Below are 21886 nucleotides of genomic sequence, written 5' to 3'. Positions count from 1 at the left end.
AACTCAGTGCCCTCAGACTCCACAGAGCAGATAATAATAATGATGTTGGTATTTGTTAAGCGCTTACTCCGTGCAGAGCACTGTTCTGAGCGCCGGGGGAGATACAGGGTCATCGGGTTGTCCCACATGAGGCTCACAGTCTTCATCCCCATTTTCCAGATGAGGGAACTGAGGCCCAGAGAAGTGAAGTGACTCGCCCACAGTCACACAGCTGACAAGCGGCAGAGCCAGCATTCGAACCGACGACCTCTGGCTCCCAAGCCCATGCTCTTTCCACTGAGCCACGCCGCAGTTAACCCCTTAAATCAAATAAATGTTGGTATTTGTTAAGCGCTTACTAGGTGCGGAGCGCTGTTCTGAGCACCGGGGGAGATACAGGGTCGTCAGGTTGTCCCCTGTGAGGCTCACAGTTAATCCCCATTTTAGAGATGAGGGAACTGAGGCACAGAGAAGTGAAGTGACTTGCCCACGGTCACACACCTTACTACCAACGTAGCAATTTAGCACTGCTCTACGAGTAAATAGATGTGTCCTGCTAAGGGCGGAGGGTCCCATGTGGGACAGAGACCGCGTCTGAGCCGATTATAATACTAATGTTGGTATTTGTTAAGCGCTTACTAGGTGCCGAGCACCGTTGTAAGCGCTGGGGTAGATACAAGGTAATTAGGTTGTCCCAAATGAGGCTCACAGTCTTGATCCCCATTTTACGGATGAGGGAACCGAGGCACAGAGAAGTGAAGTGACTTGCCCACAGTCACGCAGCTGACAGGTTTCGCTGTCTGTGTCTCCCGTTTAGATAAATAAATAAAAATAAATATTGGTATTTGTTAAGCGCTTACTATGTGCCGAGCACCGTTCTAAGCGCTGGGGTAGACACAGGGGAATCAGGTTGTCCCACTTGGGGCTCACAGCTAATCCCCATTTGACAGATGGGGTAACTGTGGCACTGAGAAGTGAAGTGACTTGCCCAAATTCACCCAGCTGACAAGTGGCCGAGCCGGGATTCGAACCCATGACCTCCGCCTCCAAAGCCCGTGCTCTTTCCACTGAGCCACGCTCGTTGGGCAGGGATGGCCTCTCTCCGTTGCCGAATTGCACATTCCAAACGCTTAGTCCAGCGCTCCGCACATAGTCAGCGCTCCATCGATACGATCGAACGAATGGGTGGGGAGTCAGAGATCGCGGGTTCAAATCCCGCCTCTGCCGCTAGTCAGCTGCGCGGCGTTGGGCAAGTCGCTGGACTGCTCTGTGCCTCAGTTCCCTCCTCTGTAAAATGGGCGTGAAGACGGGGAGCCCCCCCGTGGGACAAGCCGATCCCCTCCTATCCTCCCCGGCGCTTAGGACGGTGACCTCGGGCGAGTCACGCCACTTCTCTGCGCCTCAGTGACCTCACCTGTAAAAGGGGGGAGGAAAACGGGGGAGCCCCACGTGGGGCAATCTGATGACCCTGCCTCTACCCCAGCGCTTAGAGCAGTGCTCCGCACGGAGTAAGCGCTTGGCAAATATCACCGTTCCTAGTATTATTCCGGGCAAACAACAGGGCCTGCGGGGTGGGAGGGGCTGAGGAGGGGGAGGGGCGGGGCCGGAAAGGGGCGGGGCGAAGGAGGGGAGGGCGGGGCCGTGGAAGGAAGGGCGGGGCTAAGGAAGGGAGGGGGCTGCGAAGGGGCGTGGCTAAGGGAGGAGAGGGGCGGGGCCGAGGAGGGGCGGGGCTAGAGGGAGAGGGGCGGGGCCGAGGAGGAGTGGGCGGGGCTAAGGAGAGGGGCGGGGCCGAGGAAGGATGGGGGCGGGGCCGAGGAGGGGATGAGGGCGAGTGGGGGCGGGGTTGAGGAGTAGGAGGGGCGGGGCTGAGGAGGAATAGGGAGGGGAGGGGCTGAGGGGGCTGAGGGGCGGGGCTTAAGAGGGCCAGGGGCGGGGCTAAGGGGGAGAGGGGCGGGGAGGAGGGGGGGAGGGGCTGAGGAGGGAAGGGTCCGCGGGGGCGGGGGCGGGGGCGGGACCCGGGGGGGGCACGAGGGCCGACAGCCGGAAGGGAGGGGAGCCCAGCGCCCGCTCTGGTCCCCCCGGACACGGCGGCCGAGGCGCGAGGGCCGGGGCCCGCCCGGCGGGGGTGGGGGCGGAGTCAGGGAGCCCGGGGGCGTGGCCCTCGCGGCCGAAGGGGGCGCGTGCCGCGCTGCCTGGGCCTGTCGGCGGGCGGGTGGGCGGGCGCGCGCGCGCGGCCGGGCACGAGCCCCCTCCTCCGGCCCCCGACCCCTCGACCCCCCGACCCCCCGCTCCGCCCGCCATGTTCGCCAAGGCCTTCCGCCTCAAGTCCAACACGGCCATCAAGGGGTCGGACCGGTGAGTGCGGGGCGGGGCGGGGCGGGGCGGGCGGGGGGAGGGTCCGCCGGGAGGTCGGGGGCCCCCCGGTCTCCTCTCCGCGCCTGCGCGCCGACCCCGGAAGCTGCCCGCGAGGACACCGGAAAACGTGGAGCCCGGGCCTCCGCCGCTCAGACCGGGGCCCCGCAACGCCTCGCTCGCCCCCTACAATCATCGTCCTTCCACTATTTACGGCCCCTTCCACCAAATACAGTCATCGGCACTTTACTCTTTGCGGTCCCTCTCTGTCCAAGGACGATCGTCATCATTCCACTATCTTGACTCTGTTTATCGCCATCGTTCTCGTCTGCCCGCCTCCCCCGCTTAGACCGTGAGCCCGTCAAACGGCAGGGACTGTCTCTATCTGTGGCCGACTTGTTCATTCCAAGCGCTTAGTGCAGTGCTCTGCACACAGTAAGCGCTCAATAAATACTATTGAATGAATATATACAGCCCCTCCCACCAAATACAACCATCGGCACTCTACCCTTTGCGGCCCCTCTGTCCGAGTACAATCATCATCATCATCATTCTACTCTTTGCAGCCCCTCTCTCCAACTACAATCATCATCATTCTACTCTTCGCAGGCCCTCTCTCCAAGTACAGTCATCATTCTACTCTTTGCAGCCCCTCTCTCCAAATGCAATCATCATCATTCTACTCTTTGCAGCCCCTCTCTCCAAATGCAATCATCGTCATTCTACTCTTTGCAGCCCCTCTCTCCAACTGTCTATCTCCTTGATTCCATTTATCTCGATGATGTCGTCTTTGTTTTTGCCTCGTTCTGTTTTGCTTTGCCGTCCGTCTCCCCCGTTTAGACTGTGAGCCCGTCACTGGGCAGGGATGGTCTCTATCTGTTGTCCGATTGTCCATTCCAAGTGCTTAGTCCAGTGCTCGGCACATAGTAAGCACTCAATAAATACAATTGAATGAATACAATCATCAACATTATAGTATTTGCTAAGCGCTTACTGGGTGCCGGGCACTCTTCTAAGCGCTGCAGCCGATACAAGCGAATCGGGTCGGACGCCGTCCCAGTCTTCACCCCCATTTTACAGATGAGGTCACTGAGGCCCAGAGAAGTCAAGTGACTTGTTCAAGGTCATTCATTCGTTCAATAGTATTTATTGAGCGCTTCCTATGTGCAGAGCACTGGACTAAGCGCTTGGAGTGGACAATTCGGCAACAGATAGAGACACTCCCTGCCCATTGACGGGCTTACAGTCTAATCGGGGGAGACAGACAGAAACAATAGTAATAAATAGAATCAAGGGGGCGTAGACCTCATTAACAAAATAAATAGGGTAATAAAAATATATACAAATGAGCACAGTGCTGAGGGGAAGGGAGAGGGGGAGGAGCAGAGGGAAAGGGGGGAAAAGAGGACTTAGCTGAGGGGAGGTGAAGGGGGGGCAGAGAGGCAGCAGAGGGAAAAGGGGAAGCTGACCCAGCAGACGAGTGACGGAGCCGGGATTAGAACCCATGACCTTCGGACTCCCAGGCCCAGACTCTAGCCACTAGGCCATGCTGCTTCTCTTTGAACCACACACCTCAATTGCATGTGTACTACTCAGTCATATGTATTAAGCACATGTTGAGTGCCAGAGCACTGTACTGAGCACTTGGGAGAGTCCAACAGGGCAATAAACAGACACATTCCTGGCCCACAACGAGCTGCTGGAAGGCCCATGTAAAACTGTGCCTGACCTGTTTATCTTGGATACTAATAACGATGGTATTTCTTAGGCGCTTACTATGTGCCAAGCATTGTTCTAAGCGCTGGGGCAGATACAGGGTCATCAGGCTGTCCCACGTAGGGCTCACAGTCTTAATCCCCATTTTACAGAAGAGGTCACTGAGGCACAGAAGTGAAGCGACTCGCCGAAAGTAACGCAGCCCACAAGTGGTGGCGCCGGGATTAGAACCCACGTCCTCTGACTCCCAAACCCGGACTCTTGCCGCTAAACCCCGGCTCTTGGTACATAGTAAGCCACCATCACTAGTCTTCCTGCCTGGAACGGTGCTCGGGGACCCTCCCGACTGCTTAGTACATTGCTCTGCACTCGGTATGTGCTTAATAATTACCATTGATTGATTGATTTCCGCAGCCCCATTTTATCTCCCTTTATCATCCCAAAATATCATGAGGTAGGGAGAGGATTGATGTATTGATGAGGAAAATGAAGCACAGAGTTTAAGTGAATGGCCCAAGGTCTCTTAGACCGGTGACAGAAAAATCCAAGCATGGGGTGCGAAGAAATTAATTGATCACTAAAGAGAAGCAGCAGGGCCTAGCGGGTAGAACGTGAGCCTGGAAGTAAGAAGGACTTTGGTTCTATTCCTGGCCCCGCCATTTCTCTGCTGTGTGATCTTTGGCAAATCACTCTACTTCTCTGTGCCTCAGTTGCTGCATCTGCAAAATGGGGATTAAGACTGAGCCCCAGGTGGGATATGGACTGCGTCCAACCTGATTAGCTTTTCTCTCCCCCGGCGCTTAGAACAATGCCTCGCACAGAGTAAGCGCTTGAGAAATACCGTAAAAAAAGTAGAGATGAATGCTTGCAGAGGAGAGGTGTTACAGGACTTTCGTTATGATTAAAATAGGACTTGGGTTTAAGCGAAATGGGAAACTGCCCCGCTGCACACCCCCCAACTCCGATCCTTGAGATTTCGTCCAGGCTGCCTTCCTGAGGGGTGGAGGGGGGAGCCCGTTGCCCCTTTCCTCCAGTCACAATCAAGTGTCCGCAGGAGGAAGCTACGAGCCGACGTGACTGCTGCCTTCTCCGCTCCCGGCATCTCCGAGCTGGTGCCCAGCAAGGACGACCTCAACGTTGTCAAGCTCTATGCCCACAAGGGAGATGCCGTGACCGTCTACGTCAGAGGTGGCAACCCCATCCTCTTTGAACTGGAGAAGAACCTGTACCCGACAGGTAGGGGAGCGGGAGGAATTTCCGCTTCCATCTTCAAGGAGCCCCTGTGCGTTTTCGGGCGTGCTTCTTCCATCGGTCTCATGGGTATCTCTGCCTGGGTCCCTCTGTCTCTGGGTCTCGCCTCCTTCCCCCCACATTTCTTCCCCCCGTCCAGTTAATAACCAGCCGTCTCCAAGCCTTTCCCAAATTCCGGTTCAGATTTTCTTCAGCTGGCCTTCTCCAGGCCAGAAAGTAGGGACAGAGCAACCAGAAATTGGATGGAGAATGTGGAGGGAATCAAGACTGGAAGGGAAATTCCAGGGTGAGGCAGAGGATGTCTTAGAGTAGTAGAGAATTTGAGAGGGAAAAGAAGGATGTGAGAAGATTTGGATTTCGCAGGATTTGAGTCCTTGGACATTTCCCCCTTAAGCCACTTTGATTTTTTTCGTCTCCTATAGCCCAGCCCACACGTTTCGCTCTTCTAATGTCAACCTATTCACTGTACCTCAGTCTCGTCTAGGTTGCCGCCGGCCCCTCATCCACGTCCCGCCTCTGGCCTGGAATTTCCTCCCCCTTCATATCCGACAGACGATCGCTCTCCTCACCTTCAAAGCCGAATTAAAATCACATCTCCGAGACGCCTTCACGACTAAAAGTCCTCGTTTCCTCGTCTCCCACTCCCTTCTGCGTCGTGCTTGTACTTGGAGTTGCATCCTTTATTCACCCCGCCCCCAGCCCCACGGCACTTATGTACAGAGCCGTAATCTATTTATATTAATGTCTCTCTCCCCTTCTAGGCTGTAATTTCGCTGTGGGCTAGCACTCTTATATTGTACTCTCCCAAGCGTTTAGTACAGTGTTCTGCAAACAGTAAGTGTTCAATAAATACCGTTGATTATTGCCATTCAAATGTTACGCAGCAATTTCGAGGTAGCCTTGAGGACAGATGGGAGGGGAAATAGGGGTAGAGTCGGTTAGTTATACACCTGGGTCCATGAGTTAAGGAAAAGTCCAACTAGAGCTGTTGTAACGTATTTCAGGCCGTCGCATTTACTGAGCGCTCCCTGTGTGCTATACGAAGCAGTATACTGAGCGTTTGGGAGAGTACGCTATAACAGAGTTGGTAGTTACGTTTCCTGCCCACAGGGAGCTTTTGGTCTAGAGGGGGAGAGAGACATTAATATGAATTTTGGATATGTAAAATAAATGCTGGGAGGTAGAAATCCAAGTTAAAGGGCAGCACAGAAGCGAAGGGAGTAGGGGAATGGAGGGCTCAGTTGGGGAAGGCCTCTTGGAGGAGATGTGATTTTAATCAGGTTTTTAAAGTGGGGAGAGTGATTGTCGAAGGTGAAGAGGGTGGGAGGGAGCTGTAGGACGTGGGAGAGAAGTCGGCAGCGAGATAGACAAGACTGAGGCACAGCGAGTAAGTTGGTGTTAGGGGAATAAAGTGATTGAGCTGGGTCGTAGTAAGAAATTAGCGAGGCAAGATAGGCAGAGGCAAAGTGAATGAGTGCTGTAAAGTCAGTGTGGTAATGCGGAGGTGGGTGGGTAACCACTGGAGGGTGAGGAAACACGTACAGAACTATTCTTTAGAAAAACGGATCCAGGCAGCCAAGTGAGGTATGGAGTGGAATAAGGAGAGATAGGAGGCAGGGAGGTCAGTGAGGAGTCCGAGGCAGTAGTCAAAAGGGCGAGGATAAGTGCTCTGATCAATATGGAAGCAGTTTGGATGGAGAGGAAAGGGCAGATTTTAATGATGTTGTGAAGGTGGAACCGACAGGACTGGTGACAGATTGAACGTGTGGGTTGAATGAGGGATCTGAATCGAGGATAATGCCAAAGTAACAGACTTGTGAGTCGGGGAGGATGGTAGTGCTGTCTGCAGTGCTGGGAAAGCCGGGGGGAAGACAGAGAAAGACTCTAAATGTGTTGGACATGTTAAGTTTGAGGTGTCAGGGGGACATCCAAGTAGAGATGACCTGAAAACAGAGGGAATATGAGTCTGCAGAGGAGAAAGATCAGGCCTGGCTGGAGACCCGGATTTGGGAATCATCTGCCTAGGGATGGTAGTTGAAGCCTTGGGAGCGAGTGAGTTTTCCAAAAGAGTGGGTGTAGATGGAGAACAGAGGGAGACCCAGAACTGAGCTTGTGAGGAACCATCACGGTTAATGGTGGGAGGCAGAGAAGCACCCAAAAGAGACGGAGGATGAGTGGCCAGAGAGACAGGAGGAGAACCGGGGGAGGACAGTGGCAGTGAAGCTAAGGTGAGATCGTCTTTCCGTGAGAAAGGGTTGGCTCACGGTTTCAAAGGCAGCTGAGAAGTCAAGGAGGATTAGGGTGGAGTAGAGGCTGTTGGATTTAGCAGAAAGGAGATCCTCGATGACCTCTGACAGGGCAGCTTCTCTGGAGGGAAGGTGGTGGAAGCCAGATGGGAAGGGGTCAAGGAGAGAACTGGAGAGAGGAAGTGGTGGCTTCGGGTGTAGACGATTCTCTCGGGGATTTTGGAGAGGAATGGTCGGAAGGGGATAGGACGATAACTGGAGGGAGCCGTGGGGTCGGGGTGTTTTTTTAAGTTAGGGGTTACACGAGCATGTTTGAAAGCAGGTAGGGGAGAGGCCATTGGAGAGTGAACAGTTGAAGATGGTTGTCACGTAGAGAGGCGAGAGTTTTGATCAAGGTGAACAGGGATGGGGTTGGAAGTGCAGGTGGAGGGGATAGATTTTGAGAGGGAACGGGAGATCATCACCTCCATACTGCTGGGAAGGATGGGAGAGTCATAGAAGGGACAGGAGGAGCGGGGGACTAGAGAGGAGCCGAGGTGATTTTAATGAGGTCCTGTGTGATGGTTTCAATTTTCTCCTTAAAGTACGTTCCACGTTGTTAGGCCCAAGAGATGGGGGGACGCGGGGGGGGGGGGGGGGGTGGTTTGCGGAGAGAGTTGAATGTCTGTTTCAGACCGTTGGGGACATCGAGGGGTTTTCCTCGTTGTCCGGATCGTGCAGGAAGGGTCACGAGACTCCCGCGCGTATGAGCTGCAGACCCCCGCTGGTGGAAATTCAGTCATCAGGCCGACCTCTTCTAACTGAAATTTACCCTAGCCTGCTTCAGCTCCGCCCGGCAACAGTAGTTCTCCATTCTTTTTGACTCCCACGCCCATTGCCCACCCCAGTCTGAAACAGTCTGACTCCTCACTGACCTCCGTGCCTCCTGTCTCTCCCCATTCCAATCCGTACTTCACATGGCTGCCTGGATCCATTTTTCTAAAAAATAGTTCAGTACCTGTTTCCACCCCCCCGATCCAGTGGTTACCCATCCACCTCCGTATTAGCCACTCCTTACCAAACTGGCTTTAGAGCACTCATTCACTTTGCCTCCTCCTATCTTCCCTCGCCGATTTCTTACCACTCCCCAGCCCGATCACTTTATTCCTCTAACACCTACTCCCTCCGCAAACCCCAAGAGCTTCCCCTCGGTATGTACTATCCTACTGGGCCCGGAGATGGCCTCCTCTCTTTCTTTCATCTCTACCTAAGCACCGTGAAATCTTCAGCGCGTGCCCCTCCCCCAGCTCGGTTTGCCCACGCTCCTTAAAATTGGGTGTAGCTTGAATGCATTGTGTCCTTCTCTTTGGCAGTGTACACATTGTGGTCCTACCCCGATCTCCTGCCAGCCTTCACGACGTGGCCCCCTGTGCTGGCGAAGCTCGCCGGGGGAGCGGGTAAGACCATCTGCGTTGAGGCGGGCTGCCCCCAGAGCCCCAGAGCCAAGGAAGGGGCAGGCGATTTCACAAGTGCGGCAGGGAGTGAGGAGTCCAGAGAGATTGAGCCTCAACAGCTAGGTGGAGCCCGGAGCGACGTCGGGGAAACGGGGCCCGCTCGAGTCACCGTGGCACGTTAAACCGGATGTCTAGGTGAAATCCGGGTCCGAACAGGGGAGAGAGCCCGAGGGTCGGGGGAGTGGTAAGGGGTATTGTGGGGTGGGGAGAGGGACACGTGGTTTGGGGGCTACAGGGGAGGAAGAGGTGATTTCAGGCGGAGGCGGGGGAGTAACAGGACAAAGAAGGCTGCCTTAGGCAACGGGTGTCACGTTGCGGGCCTGCAACGTTGGGTCACGAAGCGGAAAACTGATGCAGAGAGAAAGGAAAGGCGCCCCCTCGGCACCGGCCTCGTTTGCCTACCTGGCAGAACTGGCCCCGCCCGGCAAGGAAATCACCTGAGAGTCTTTCGGGTTGTCGTCGCCTGTTTGTCCGTTTCTGGTGGCGGGGGCCGGGCGGGGGGAGTCTCCCGCAGCCTCCGCGCGCCCATTCCCAGTGCCTTGAAATCCCGGCTGGTGACGGTGCGGAGCTGGGTTAGAGCGGAAGGTCAGGCTGAGTGTCTTCTTTGCGCTGCAGATTTGATGCTGCCCGGGCTCGTGGTGCCACCCTGTGGGCTTCCCCGGGTACAACAGGGGGATCTCTGCGCCATCAACCTGGTCGGGAGCAGGTACAGTTGGGCCGGGCCGGGAAAGAAGAGGAGGGGAGGAAGGGCCGAGGCGGATGGGGGCGGGGAGAGGAGGAACAGAACATTGGCGTAATCAAGCGAGAGCCACGCGAAGGCCCGTGGGAGCCCAGGTATGGCTTCTTAGGTCGTGGGCCCGTCGAGGAACGGGGACCAGGCCCAATTCCCACCCGCGTACCCTTCCCGGCGCTCAGCACGGTGGGCCGCACGCTTCAAGCGCTCACCGTGACTGCCGCCCGGACCGCCTGCGCGGGGCAGGGTCGGAGAGGCCCCCCTCCCCTTGTTTGCCGTGGAACTCGGGGAAATTTGAAGACCCGGTGGCCCGGAGGTTCTTCCTCACGTCTCTCCGAAACTAGGCTCCCCCTGTTTGGACGCGGGAGACGACTGAGAGAAGGGAAGAGTTGCGAGGCGGGGAGTCGTCCGGTCGTATTTGGGTCGTCGTCGGGGGACGACTGGGGAAACCACTCGGGCGGTCTAGCGACGGCCTTCGGGGGTCGGACGCGTCCACGGAGGAGCCGCCTTCTCGGGAGGGTCGGAAGGGATGGGGTAGGAGCCGCCTACCCCAGGCGGCCTCCCCCGCCGGCCCCGCCGTCTCCCCTCTGGAGCAGATGGGCCGGTGCCGGCCCGACTGCCATCCGCCCGTTGTCGTGACGGGAACCCGTGTCCTTTGCCGACCCGCTGTCTCCGATCTCTCTCTCGTAGGGCGCCGGTAGCCGTTGCCGTGGCCGCCATGTCCACGGCCGAGATGCTGGCGTCGGGCATGAAAGGGCGGGGCTTGACCGTGCTCCACACCTACCTGGATCACCTGTGGTGGGTGTTGGGGGGCTTCCACGATGGGCCGAGGGAACGTCAGTCCCGCCTGGGCAGTGGATTCCGGGGCAGAGAGCCGTACCCCGCCCGGGAGGCCCAAGGGCCGGCTTCTGGTCATGGTTCTGCCTCTCGCTCGCTTGTTGACTCTGAGCAAGTCACTTAGCTCCTCTGGACCTCAGTTTTCCCATCTGTAAAAGGGGGAGAATAGCCCACCATCTTGACCTCTCAGGCACGATTCGTGGATAGAATGAGGGTCGGGGCGTGGCAACAGTCTGAGCTCATTACCGGATGACGTGAAATCATACGTCATGACCCAGTTCTCTGGTCAGAGAGGAGGATGGTCTGCCCCGTGCTTCCAGAAGGGAAGCAGGCCCAGAGAGGCGAAATCCCACACTGAAGGTCACCCCGCCCAGCTTGGGAAGAGGGAGGACCAGATCTCAGGTCCCCCTGCCCCCCAAGGACATGCTTTCTGCTCTCTTAGCTGGACTTTGAATCAACGTGAGAACCAGCTTGGCCTAGCGGAAAGAGCCCGGGCCCGGGAGACAGAGGACCTGGGATCTAATCCCGACTCTGCCACTTGTCGGCTCCGTGACCTCGGATAAGTCACTTCGCTCTCGGGGCCTCGGTTACCTCATCTGTAAAAGGGGGATTAAGACTGTGAGCCCCATGTGGGACGTGGACTGTGTCCAACCTGATAGCGTGCACCTACTCCGGCATCTAGTACAGTGCCTGGCATATAATAGGTGCTTAACAGATACTGTGAAAAGAGAAATCAGTCCCTGCCCATTGCAGATCGGTCACTGAGGAGTCTTCCTTCCCCCATGCAGAAGCCCAATGTGAAGCCCCCAGATCCTGGTAGAAGGGAACCCAGTTACTGCCTCTTCCTCCCCAATGCTGAATGCCTGGCACATACCAAGTGCTTAACAAGTACCCTTAAAAAAAAAAAAAGAACCAGGGCCACTCTCTGAGCTTTTAACCTGGGATTCTAGACTGTAAGCTCATTATGGTCAGGGAATGTGTCTATTCTGCTGAATCGTATTCTCCCAAGCACTTAGTACAGCGTTCTGCACATACTAAGCGCTCAATAAATACCCTTGATGATGATGATGCCCTGCACCTAGTAAGCTCTCGATAAATACCGTTGATGGGATGATTTTTTCCAGGCGCTCGGGGGACAAGTCCTCCCCACCCTCCATCTCCCCCTTGGGGCCAGAGCCCAGCGGAACCAGGAGCGGGGATGAGGAGGAGCCGGTCCAGGGGGACCCCACTCAGCAGGTGGACCTGGAGAGCCTGAGCCTGACGGGGAGCAGTGAGAACGGGGGGATCGTCCGGCGGGAAGCCGAAGAGAAGGCCCCCAAGGAAGGCCTGGAAGAGGTTGACAGCGGAGGAGCGGAAGAAAGGACAGGAAGCCTCGGCCCGCAGGGTACTGCCAAGCGAAAGGGCGGACTCTCCCCTGCTTGGTCCCGTGGCCTCTTGGGGCTCAAGGCCCTTACTGTCCCCCTGGGAGCAGAGAAGGTCGCGGAGGGCAAAGAAATCTCGTGCTCCAGGGAGTGATTACTGGGGTGGAGGTGGGGGGGGGAAGGAAGAAGGAGGAGGAAGCGGTGAGTCCTCTTGGACCTCTCTGACCCCTCTCTTCTAACTGAGAGTCTTCCCAGGTGGGCCGGCCTACCAGATCAAGCGTCGGCGACGGGGCGCTATCACGAACGGTGCCGGGCACCTAGTAAGCGCTTAACACACCCCATCTTCATCGTCAGCCAGAGGTTGCTGGGGCGTCCTGGTTCTGGGACGTTGAGCCTCCGGCTTTCCCTTCCGTTCGGTTCCCCGCCGTTTGGCCCAGGCGGGTGGGTCTCTCCTGCCGAGCCTTTGTGGTGGGGCCAGTCTTCCTTAAGGGGCCCGGTTTGGCCCCCACGGCCGGCTCCAGCCCGGCGGCTCCCGGAGTTGGTCTGTCGGGGTTTTCTTGGCAGAGCAAATGGACGCCCTCCTGCACCGGTGTTTCCTCCGTGCCCTGAAGAGTCGGGTGAAGAAGGCTGACCTGCCCCTGCTCACCAGCACCTTCCTGGGCAGCCACATGTTCTCCTGCTGGTATGTAGGCCCGGCCCGGGCATGGAGCGGGCAGCTCGGCTCCCCCTCTGCCTTAGGCGGGGATCGGAGGCCGCAGCCAGGAGTGCCAAGGCGCCAGGGTCCCTCCTCTGTCACTGCTGCTTTGTCATCATGACAGGTATCTCCCTCTCTGTTGCCAGCCCTGAAGGACAACAGCTGGACATAAAGAAATCAAGTTACAAGAAGGTGAGAAGCCGCCTGGCCCGGCGGATAGAGCGTGGGCCCGGGAGTCAGGGACCTGTGGTCTAATCCCCGGTTCTGCCGCCCGTTTGCCGTGTGACCCTGGGCAAGTCACTTCGCTTCTCTGGGCCTCAGTTACCGCATCTGTAAAATGAAGATTAAGACTGTGAGCTCCAGGTGGGACAGGGACTGTATCCAACCTGATCAGCTTGTATCCACCCCAGTTCTTAGAACAGTGCCTGGCACAGTAAGTGCTTCACAGGTACCCGTCGTGATTATTATTACCCCAGCGTTTAGTTAGTGCTTAGCATATAATAAGTGCACAGCAACATTAAAAATACACACACACCCTTCCCTCTTCCTGTCTTCCCCTGCCCCTGACTCGCCTGCATTAATGTGGCGCACTGGGGGCCGCCGGCTACGGGACCGGTGCAGGACGGCGTGCTACGTCCCTCCTTGCAATTCCGGATCCCAGAGCATCTCATCTCTTTGGGGGAAGTGGGATTCCCGTCCTCTCCCTCCTCCTCCCCTTTGGGACCTTGAAACAGTCAGAGGTGCCTGGGTATGTCAGCCGGTCCGGGGGTGGGGGAGGGGGCGGCGTTAAGGTCCTCCCAGGCCCCGGTTTGATGCCGCTTTCTCCTTGCGGGGGCGGGTCCCCTCAGCTGTCCAAGTTCCTGCAGCACATGCAGCAGCAGCAGGTCGTGCAGGTGAAGGAGCTGAGCAGAGGGGTGGAGAGCATCGTCGCCGTGGACTGGAAGCACCCCAGGTGAGTCCAGGGGGTGGCAAGAGCTGGGCTGGCCTCGCCTCGGGGTTTCCCGGCCTCTTCCTCCCCCACTTCCTCGCCCCCCCCCCCCCCCCGCATGTCTACCGACTCTGGTGTGTCGTACTCTCCCAAGCACTCAGTACGGTGCTGTTCAGGCAGTAAGCGCTCAATAAATCCCACTGACCGATTTCAGCATCGCGTCCTTCCACGAGGCCGACCCCTCCCCAGATGGACCGAGCCCTCAGGAGTGCGAGGGGGAGCAGCCGTACCACCCTCCCGACATCGAGCCCGCCTACTGCATTCCGGCCAACATGAGTCCCCTCTTCCAGGAGTCCGGCCACAAGTATGTTCTGGGCAGGCAACGCGGGGGTTGCCCCGATCTCACCTACTTTGGTTTTCCAGTCCCTTCCTCCTCTCCTCTGCCCCTCTCCTCCTCAGGCCTGGCACAACTCCCTTCCTCCCCCTTCCTCGACCACATCGTCTCAAACCCAGAGGAGAAGCAGCGTGGCCCAGCGGATGGAGCGCGGGCCTGGGAGTCAGAATGACCTGGGTTCTAGTGCCGGTACCGCCGCTTGTCCGCTGCGTGACCTTGGGCAAGTCACGTCACTTCTCCGTGCCTCAGCCACCTCATCTGTAAAATGGGGATTAAGACTGAGCACTCCATGTGGGACATGGACTTTGTCCAATCTGATTAGTTTGTATCTATCCCAGTGCTTAGTACAGTTCCTGGCATAGTAACAAATTCATACTGAACAAGTACATTTAAAATAAACCAGGTTTTTTTTTAAAAAAAAACCTCCAGGAAGCCCTCCTTAGTGAATGAAACTAGACAACTGATTTCCGCCCCCACCTTCCTTCTCTTAAACCAATCCTCCCTAGTTCAATAGCTCTTAAAAAGTTTCTTCTACCTTTCCCAGTCTGTCTTCACTCAGCTCACTCCGGGTCCTCCCCAGCCCCGTGCTTCTGTTGTCCGTACACCCTGGGTTGTTTGTTTTTTTCGGTCTTCAGCTCCGTCCCTTTGGGCTTCTAACGGGTTGTGCGTCCCGATGCTTGTGGTCAGTGGTCAGCTCTTCCCGGCCAGGTCCAAGGGCGCTTTCCTCCTCTGTTTCTCCCCCAACCCCCGGAGCCTGGAGCGCTTGGCTGCGCGGGAAGTGGGGGTTCAGTTGAGAGTGGTGACGGACCAGCTCCTCTCCACCACATACCTGATCGTCCTCCCGCTTCCTCCCTTCCGCGGGGAGGGACAAGCCGAGGCTCCGTTCGGGGCCGACACGGCTCAGCGGGGGGGCTCGGACGGTGAGACTGGCCACTGCCGGCGACGGCAGACTATCCTCCACGGCCCCCTCCTGTCTCTTGTAGGAAGGGGAGCTTCCTCTCGGCCGGCGAGGCCCGGGCCGCCTGCATTGATTATGTGAAAAGAAACCAGCTGGTGGACGAAGACAACAAGAAGTGAGTGAGGGTCAGGTTTCCCGCTCAGGAGATGGACCCGGCCTCCTTCAAGGCTTCTGTGGGCAGGGAGGCTTGGGACGGGTCCCCCCACCCCCTGCTGTAGCGGACCCCACCTCCACGCATTCGAGCAGTTTGGAGCTCGGTTCCGGAGCGCCAGTGGGCACAGGGCCAAATCAGCTCTGGAACCCAGGACTCGGGGCCACGATGCGAGAGGGGAAAGGTTTCGGGGCAGGTCTTCCTCTAGACCGCAAGCTCATTATGGGCGGCGAACGTGTCTGCTAATTCTCTTGTACTCTCCCAGGGGCTTAGTACAGTGCTTGCTGTGCACGTAGTAAGCACTCGGTAAATACCACTGATCGATTGCTTGACCCCGGCAGCCCCTTGTAGCGGGCGCCCCACCCCGCGTCCCGGGCGTTCCCCCAGCCCGTGGACCAGTCTGACTGTCCTCTCCCATCCCTTCTCCTTTCAGCCTAGTGAAGATTGATCCCATCTTGTGCGACTGCCTGTTGGAGAAAGTCGAACGGAATTCCGTCCTGAAGCTCCCCTGGGACAATCTCCTGTCCAGGTAAAGGTGCCGATGGACCCCATCGCCGGAGCCCCGACTCCATCCCAACCGTGGTACTGAGGCCCCTTCTCTTAGAACTCGGGTCGGGGGCAGAGGCCCCGGATATCTGCAGATGATTCCTCGGGCCCTTATTGGACCACGCGCTCCAGGTTGGGCTCTGGTGTTAAGAGGGAAGGAAAGGGGGTCCAGAGAGGATCTCGGTGGCACCGGTAATTCAAGTGCTGAGCTGTGTACCGGAAGAAAAGGTTTTTAAAGGGGTAGGCGTCTTTGGTCTTCAAATAAGAAGGCCGAGCCGGAGACTGCCAAAAAGTTGAAAGGTTCTGAATGAGCTATTTAGATTAGGTATAAGGGAGAATTTTCCAAAGGGTGTGGAAAGAGGTTATAGAGGTGGCGTTGGCATCTCCATCTCTGGAGATCTCAAAGACTGGAGTGTGAGTGATCTAGTAATAATGATAATTGTGGCATTCGTTAAGCACTTACTGTCGGCCAAGCGTCGTACCGGGTCCTGGGGTAGCCACAAGATAATCGGTTCGGACACAGTCCCCGTCCCACGTGGATTTCACAGTCTTAGTAGGAGGGAGAGCAGGTATCGGATCCCCATTTTGTAGATGAGAAAGTGAAGTGCAAAAAGGTGAAGTGACTTGCCCGAGGTCACACAGCAGGTAGGTGGCAGAGCTGGGACTTGAACCCAGATCCTCCGACTCCCAGGCCCGTGCTCTTTCCACTAGGCCGTGCTGTTTCATTTTCCTTTGGCTGCAGAGAGGTGGACCAGATGACTTCCGGGGGGCAGCCTTTATTAGCTGCAGCTCTCTTGGACTCGTTGCGTGCTTTGCTTTCAGGTGCCTGGAGAGACTGCAGCCTGCTTACCGGGTGACCTTTTACGGCCAAGAGCCCGTGATGAAGAAAGGCAAGATCTCTCCCATCGAGATCACCCTAGCTCAGAGAGCATCCAACAAAAAGGTAAAAGGATGGAGACCCGGTATGCTTCTGACTGGGGGAGCCAGAAACCCTCAGTTTCTCACGCCTTCTAGCTCAACCCAGGAGGATTTTTTGAGTGCCTGCTTTACACGGAGGACTGCTCTAAAGTGCTCGGGAGGCCACAACGGATTTAGTAGACGTGATCCCTGCTCTCGAGGAACTTAGAGTCGAGCGGGGAGGACAGGCACTAAAATAAATGTAAATCCGGGTGTCCGAGAGCTACCGGAGTGAGGGTGTGAATACTTGAGTGCTCTAGAGATTTTCTTTTTAAAGATTTGTGGGGTAGGGTGTGAGTGAGTGGTGCCGTGAATGCGTTGCAGCATTGGGCTTAGCACTCTGCCCTACCTCTTGGGGGCGGGGGATCAGAAACAGGGCGTCACTGGACTGCACTGGAGAAGCAGCGTGGCTTAGGGGAAAGAGCCTGGGCTTGGGAGTAAGAGGTCGTGGGTTCTAATCCCGCTTCTGCCACCTGTAAGCTGTGTGACTTTGGGTAAGTCGCTTCACTTCTCCGGGGCTAGGTTCCCTCATCTGTAAAATGGGGATGAAGTCGGTGAGCCCCACGTGGGACGCCCTCTTTACCTTGTATCTACTCCAGCGCTTAGAACAGTGCTTTGCACAAAGTAAGTGCTTAACAAATGCCGTGCTCAGTGGAAAGAGCCCGGGCTTGGGAGTCGGAGGTCATGGGTCCGACTCCTGGCTCTGCCACTTGTCAGCTGTGTCACTGTGGGCAAGTTAACCATGGGGGTTAACTATGAGCCTCACGTGGGACAACCTGATGACCCTGTATCTACCCCAGCGCTTAGAACAGTGCTCTGCACATAGTAAGCGCTTAACAGATACCAACATTATTATCATTATGATTATGATTATGATTATTAAAGGAAAGATGACTCCTTGAGCTTCTCGCCCAAGAGCTGCTCGGGGAGTCTTAGAGCTTGAAGGTTGCACAAGAAGTCCACCCCCCTGCCCCCCTGGGATCAAAGCTCAAGAACAGTTGAATGTTCTGTGTTCAAAAATCGCCACACATAGAGATTCCAAAACCAAATTTCACAAGAACAGACTCATGAAAATGAGGATTCCTCTTTTTTTTTTTTCCCCAAGTCCTCTCCACCGCCTCCCAGGTGGGGCAGGTCAAGGAGGGGATTGGGGAAAAGAGAGGTCAGGCCTTGGCTCGTGGACTGTTGAGGCTTTTTTCCCCATCAAAGAGCTATTCCCAAGATGGAGGTCACTAAACCTTTATGGGCCTCAGTTTCCTCATCTGTAAAATGGAGAGTCAATACTTCACTTAGCTTGGGCGTCTCTTGTGGGGCAGGTTTTGAATCTATTTTGATTATGCTCCATCTACCCCAGTGCTTAGCCTGTAATCCCTGAACCAATTCCACAGTTATTATCTCATCATCATCATTATTACTATTCCATTTTACCCCCCACTCAAGTCTTGAGGTTCCGGAATGCCCTGTGGTCCCAAAGACAGAGCTAGGCCCCTGTCACATGCCTGTGGCAGTCATAAGACAAACAAATCTGCCTGGGACCAAACTCGTGTTGATTAGGGGAAAACATCCTGCTCCCCTTCCCCACTCACTAATGTTTTTTAACCTTGGGAAAGGAATAATAACGACGATATTTGTTAAGCACCTACTTTGTGTCAAGCGCTGTTAATCGGGTCAGAAACAGTCCCTTTCCCACGTGGGGTTCCCAGGCTAAGTAGGAGGGAGGATAGATATCGAATTCCCCTCTGTTTTACAGATGAGGAAACTGAGGCCCGGAGAAGTGAAGTGACTTACCCGAGGCGACCCAGCAGGCCAGGGCCAAAGCCGGGCTTAGAACCCAGGTCCTCTGACTCCCAGGCCGGTGCCCTTTCCATTAGAACATGCTGCTTCCCAGGATCTGTAACTACATCTCACAGTGACCGGGGTTTTATCTGGAAAGGAAAAAGGAAAAGGACAGATGTATGGAAATGCTCTTTTGTAGCACAGTTTAGTGCTGCTTTGGCTCCGGTTGGCCGCCGGGTCTGCTTTTCCAGCCGGACGTCCAAGCCGAGTGGCTTGACCCTTGAGGGAGGTTGTTATTTTGGGCTCCGGCCCCCGGTCCCCGCCCACCGATCGGGCGCAGCACCCAGCCTGAGAAACGGGCAGCCTTCCCCACAGAAGCCAGGAGTCCCTTGGCTCGTGCCCGCCGCCAAATGAGGCGAGGCAGCGACGGGGCCCGGGCGGCCCCACTCTTGCGGAGAGGGCCGGAAGCCTCCGACCCAGGCCGGGGGCCGGCTGTCGGGGCAGCGAGCCCGTGCCCCAAGTGACTAGGGCACAGTGAAGCCGCTCTCGGTCGAGAGTGGCCAGGAATTTTATGGATCAGCTGAGCACTGCTTCGGGTCTCAAAAAGTCAGGGTTTTATTACACCCCTTGAGATTGGGTTTCAAGCGTAGCTCCCCATAGGCCCAAGAATCCGTCGTCTTGGCTCCGCTTCCCTAGAGGCCTGTTATTTCTCACCTTTGAGGCTGCCGACTAGCCTTCAACTGCTCACCAAGCCGGGGGCGTCAAGGGAGCGAAGCGGCTTTGCTTTCTATCCCGGAACACTTCTCTTCCCCGTGAGGGTCCGTCATCCCTCTCCCTCCATTCTGGCCAACAGCAGGCAGCGTCGTCGAAGGTGACGGTGTAAAGAAACAGCTCTCCGAGGGACGCCGCTCTCGACGGCGTCTTGGTTGGGGGGCGTTGCCGGGGGCCGGGGAGAAGCAGTGCGTCCGGGCGTCTTCCGGCGGAGCGGCTGACCGGGCTCGGGGTGGAACCGGTGCCTCTGTGACTGCACAGCTCTTCATTTTGTTGGACGGGGACGGTCTGCACGACCACACTTGGGGCTCGTTTGATCCCGGTCACGATCGGTTCTTTCTATTGGAAAATTCCCGCTCCAGAATAATAATAGTGATAATAGTGATCTTTTTTAAGGGCTTACTATGTGCCAGTTACTGTTCTAAGTCCTGGGGTAGCTTCAAGATAATCGGGTTGGACACAGTCCTTGTCCAACATACGGCTCTCAGTCTTAATTTTACAGGTGAGGGAACTGAGGCACAGAGAAGTGAAGTGACTAGCCCAAGTTCACACAGACAAGTGGCGGGGATGAGAACTCATGACCTCTTGGGTCCCTTGCCCCTGCTCTATCCACTAGGCCACAAAAGCACCACTATCCCACGCAGACTCTCCGTCCTCCGGGTACTTCCTTTCGTTTACTGTAGAAACCCTCATTTTCCAAGCAGCGGGCACAGAAAGTTGCCAAAGCCTTTCCCCTCTTTACCGTATAAGCGTTACAGGCTAATTTTTGAAGTTGGGGAATATAGACACTTGGCACCATGGGAGTACGGGTAAAATCCACTCTCAGACGGTCAGCAAAATGAGGATGCCTTAATTGGGGTAATAATAACAATAATAGGTATCTCTTAAGCGCTTACTATGTGCCAGGCACTGTTCTAAGCACTCGGGTAGATATAAGCTAATCGGGTTGGACACAGTCCCTGGCCCACAAAGGGCTCACAGTCTTAATCCCCATTTTTACAGATGAGGGAACTGCGACACAGAGAAGTGAAGTGACTTGCCCCAGGTCACAGAGCAGTCAAGTAGCAGAGCTGGGATTAGAACCCAGGTCCTTCTGATTCCCAGGCTCGTGCACTATCCACTGGGCCACACTGCTCGCCTGCTTCAAGCCAGACCCTCTCGCCTCACTGGAAAGAGCCTGGGCTTCGGAGTCAGAGGTCATGGGTTCGACTCTCTGCTCTGCCACTTGTCAGCTGTGTGACTGTGGGCAAGTCACTTCACTTCTCTGTGCCTCAGTTACCTCATCTGTAAAATGGGGATTAACTGTGAGCCTCCCGTGGGACAACCTGATTACCCTGTATCTACCCCAGCGCTTAGAGCGGTGCTCTGCACATAGTAAGCGCTTAACAAATACCAACATTATTATTATTATTACAGAACACTGCAGTCCCACGGTCACCTTAGAGCTGATTGCCTAGTCTCAGCTGAGCACCGGTGTCCAAGCTGACTTTCCTGACTTACCTCTTAACAGCATGGCACTCCCCTAGGGCTTCCTCTCAATCAACTCAACAGTGGTATTTATTGAGCACTTACTGTGTGTAGAGTGCTGTACTAAGCGCTTTGGAGAGTACGCTATGAGTCGGTAGACACGTTCCTCGCCCATAAGGAACTTCCAGTTTAGAGGGGTCCTGTCTCCTCCCTGCAGGTGACCCTCATCAGGAACCTGGAAGTGTACGGCCTGGACCCCTATTCCGTGGCCAATATTCTCCAGCTGCGAGGACAGGCCAGTGCCACCCTCTGCCCCGTCCCCGGGACCAAAGACACGGTCCAAGTCCAGATCCAGGGCAACCAGATCAACCACCTGAGTCGGCTGCTGCTTGGTGAGAGTCCCCGTGGGTCGGAGGTCGGGGGCCCCAGCCCATCTCTCCTGCCAGCCCCGCCCCACCTTGACCTGGTCCCAACGCAAGGCAGAGCCGTGTCGTGTCTGTTTTCCTCCCCAGACGAGTATCACATCCCCCGGAAGTACGTCCAAGGCCTGGAAAAGGCCCCCAAAGCTGGCAAAAAGAAGTGACGAGGCCCCAGTCCACTTCGGAGTGCCCTGGGAATCCAGGCCGGTAATTGAAAATAAACTTACTGTATGCGCGCGCCGAAGGTTTCCGGGAGAAATTCTGTAGTGCATCTTTTCTCTGGAGATGTTCATCACGTGGAAGAATTCTTGGAATGGTCATCCCGAGAGGTCATCTTATCTCCCCATCGTTTCCAGCGAGGGACCACCCTAAGACTTCCTAGATAGCGGAGAACCTGGGTGGCTTGAAAAATCGGTCGGGGAGGGGGATCCCAGAGCCGATTCCAACCGTCAGCACTCCCTGCTGCAGTGTCTCAGGCCCAGCCTTCGGAGGACAGAGACTGGGTAAGCTCCCCGTGGGCGGGGAACATCTCTACCAACTCTGATGTACTCTCCCAAGTGCTTAGTACAGTGCTTGGCGCACAGTAAGCGCTCAATAAATACCTTTGTCGGATTGGTTGCTGGGGAGAAAGTTTCCTATCGCCACAGAACGGAATTCAGAGATGAAGAAGAAGTGGGGAGTGGAGATTGAGGGAGATAAGGGAGTCTCCTTTGGTGAGCTCTAAAAGGAGGTGAGGCACCTTCCCCCCTTCCCACTCACCCTCCTACCATTAGGTGGTCACTTCTGCCAGCCGAACGCGGGGGGAAGGGCCAGCTGACCTCCCGAGAAGCGGCGTAGCCTGGTGGAAAGAGCACAGA

The 21886-nt window shown here is 56.1% G+C and overlaps 1 protein-coding gene across 2 annotated transcripts; it reads left to right on the top strand.

The window, feature by feature from the left end:
* Window positions 1–2245: 2245 nt before the first annotated feature.
* EIF2D (eukaryotic translation initiation factor 2D) lies at window positions 2246–21641 on the top strand. Of its 2 annotated transcripts, XM_029069435.2 has the most exons (15): window positions 2246–2334; window positions 5102–5283; window positions 8897–8980; window positions 9653–9743; window positions 10461–10568; window positions 11732–11991; window positions 12533–12650; window positions 12809–12854; window positions 13511–13614; window positions 13805–13954; window positions 14968–15057; window positions 15527–15622; window positions 16462–16582; window positions 20828–21002; window positions 21123–21641. In XM_029069435.2, exons 1-15 carry the CDS (start codon window positions 2279–2281, stop codon window positions 21191–21193), a joined length of 1752 nt encoding a protein of 583 aa, XP_028925268.1. In that variant the 5' UTR covers window positions 2246–2278; the 3' UTR covers window positions 21194–21641. The 2 variants fall into 2 exon arrangements, with proteins under 2 accessions (XP_028925268.1, XP_028925269.1); XM_029069436.2 differs by lacking the exons at window positions 2246–2334; window positions 5102–5283; window positions 8897–8980 and adding an exon at window positions 9004–9172.
* The last annotated feature ends 245 nt before the right edge of the window (window positions 21642–21886 follow it).

This window comes from Ornithorhynchus anatinus, chromosome 7 (genome assembly GCF_004115215.2).
Source record: "Ornithorhynchus anatinus isolate Pmale09 chromosome 7, mOrnAna1.pri.v4, whole genome shotgun sequence".
In the NCBI taxonomy this organism is placed as follows: Eukaryota; Metazoa; Chordata; class Mammalia; order Monotremata; family Ornithorhynchidae; genus Ornithorhynchus; species Ornithorhynchus anatinus.
This window is presented reverse-complemented; position numbering and strand designations above follow the sequence as displayed.

What these genes read in the sequence shown, in the direction of transcription:
- EIF2D (XM_029069435.2), top strand. Translation starts at nt 2,279, where the DNA reads ATGTTCGCCAAGGCCTTCCGCCTCAAGTCCAACACGGCCATCAAGGGG. An exon ending in ATCAACCTGGTCGGGAGCAG is followed by an intron (nt 9,744 to 10,460) that starts GTACAGTTGGGC and finishes TCTCTCTCGTAG; the next exon opens with GGCGCCGGTAGCCGTTGCCG. An exon ending in AGCCACATGTTCTCCTGCTG is followed by an intron (nt 12,651 to 12,808) that starts GTATGTAGGCCC and finishes CTCTGTTGCCAG; the next exon opens with CCCTGAAGGACAACAGCTGG.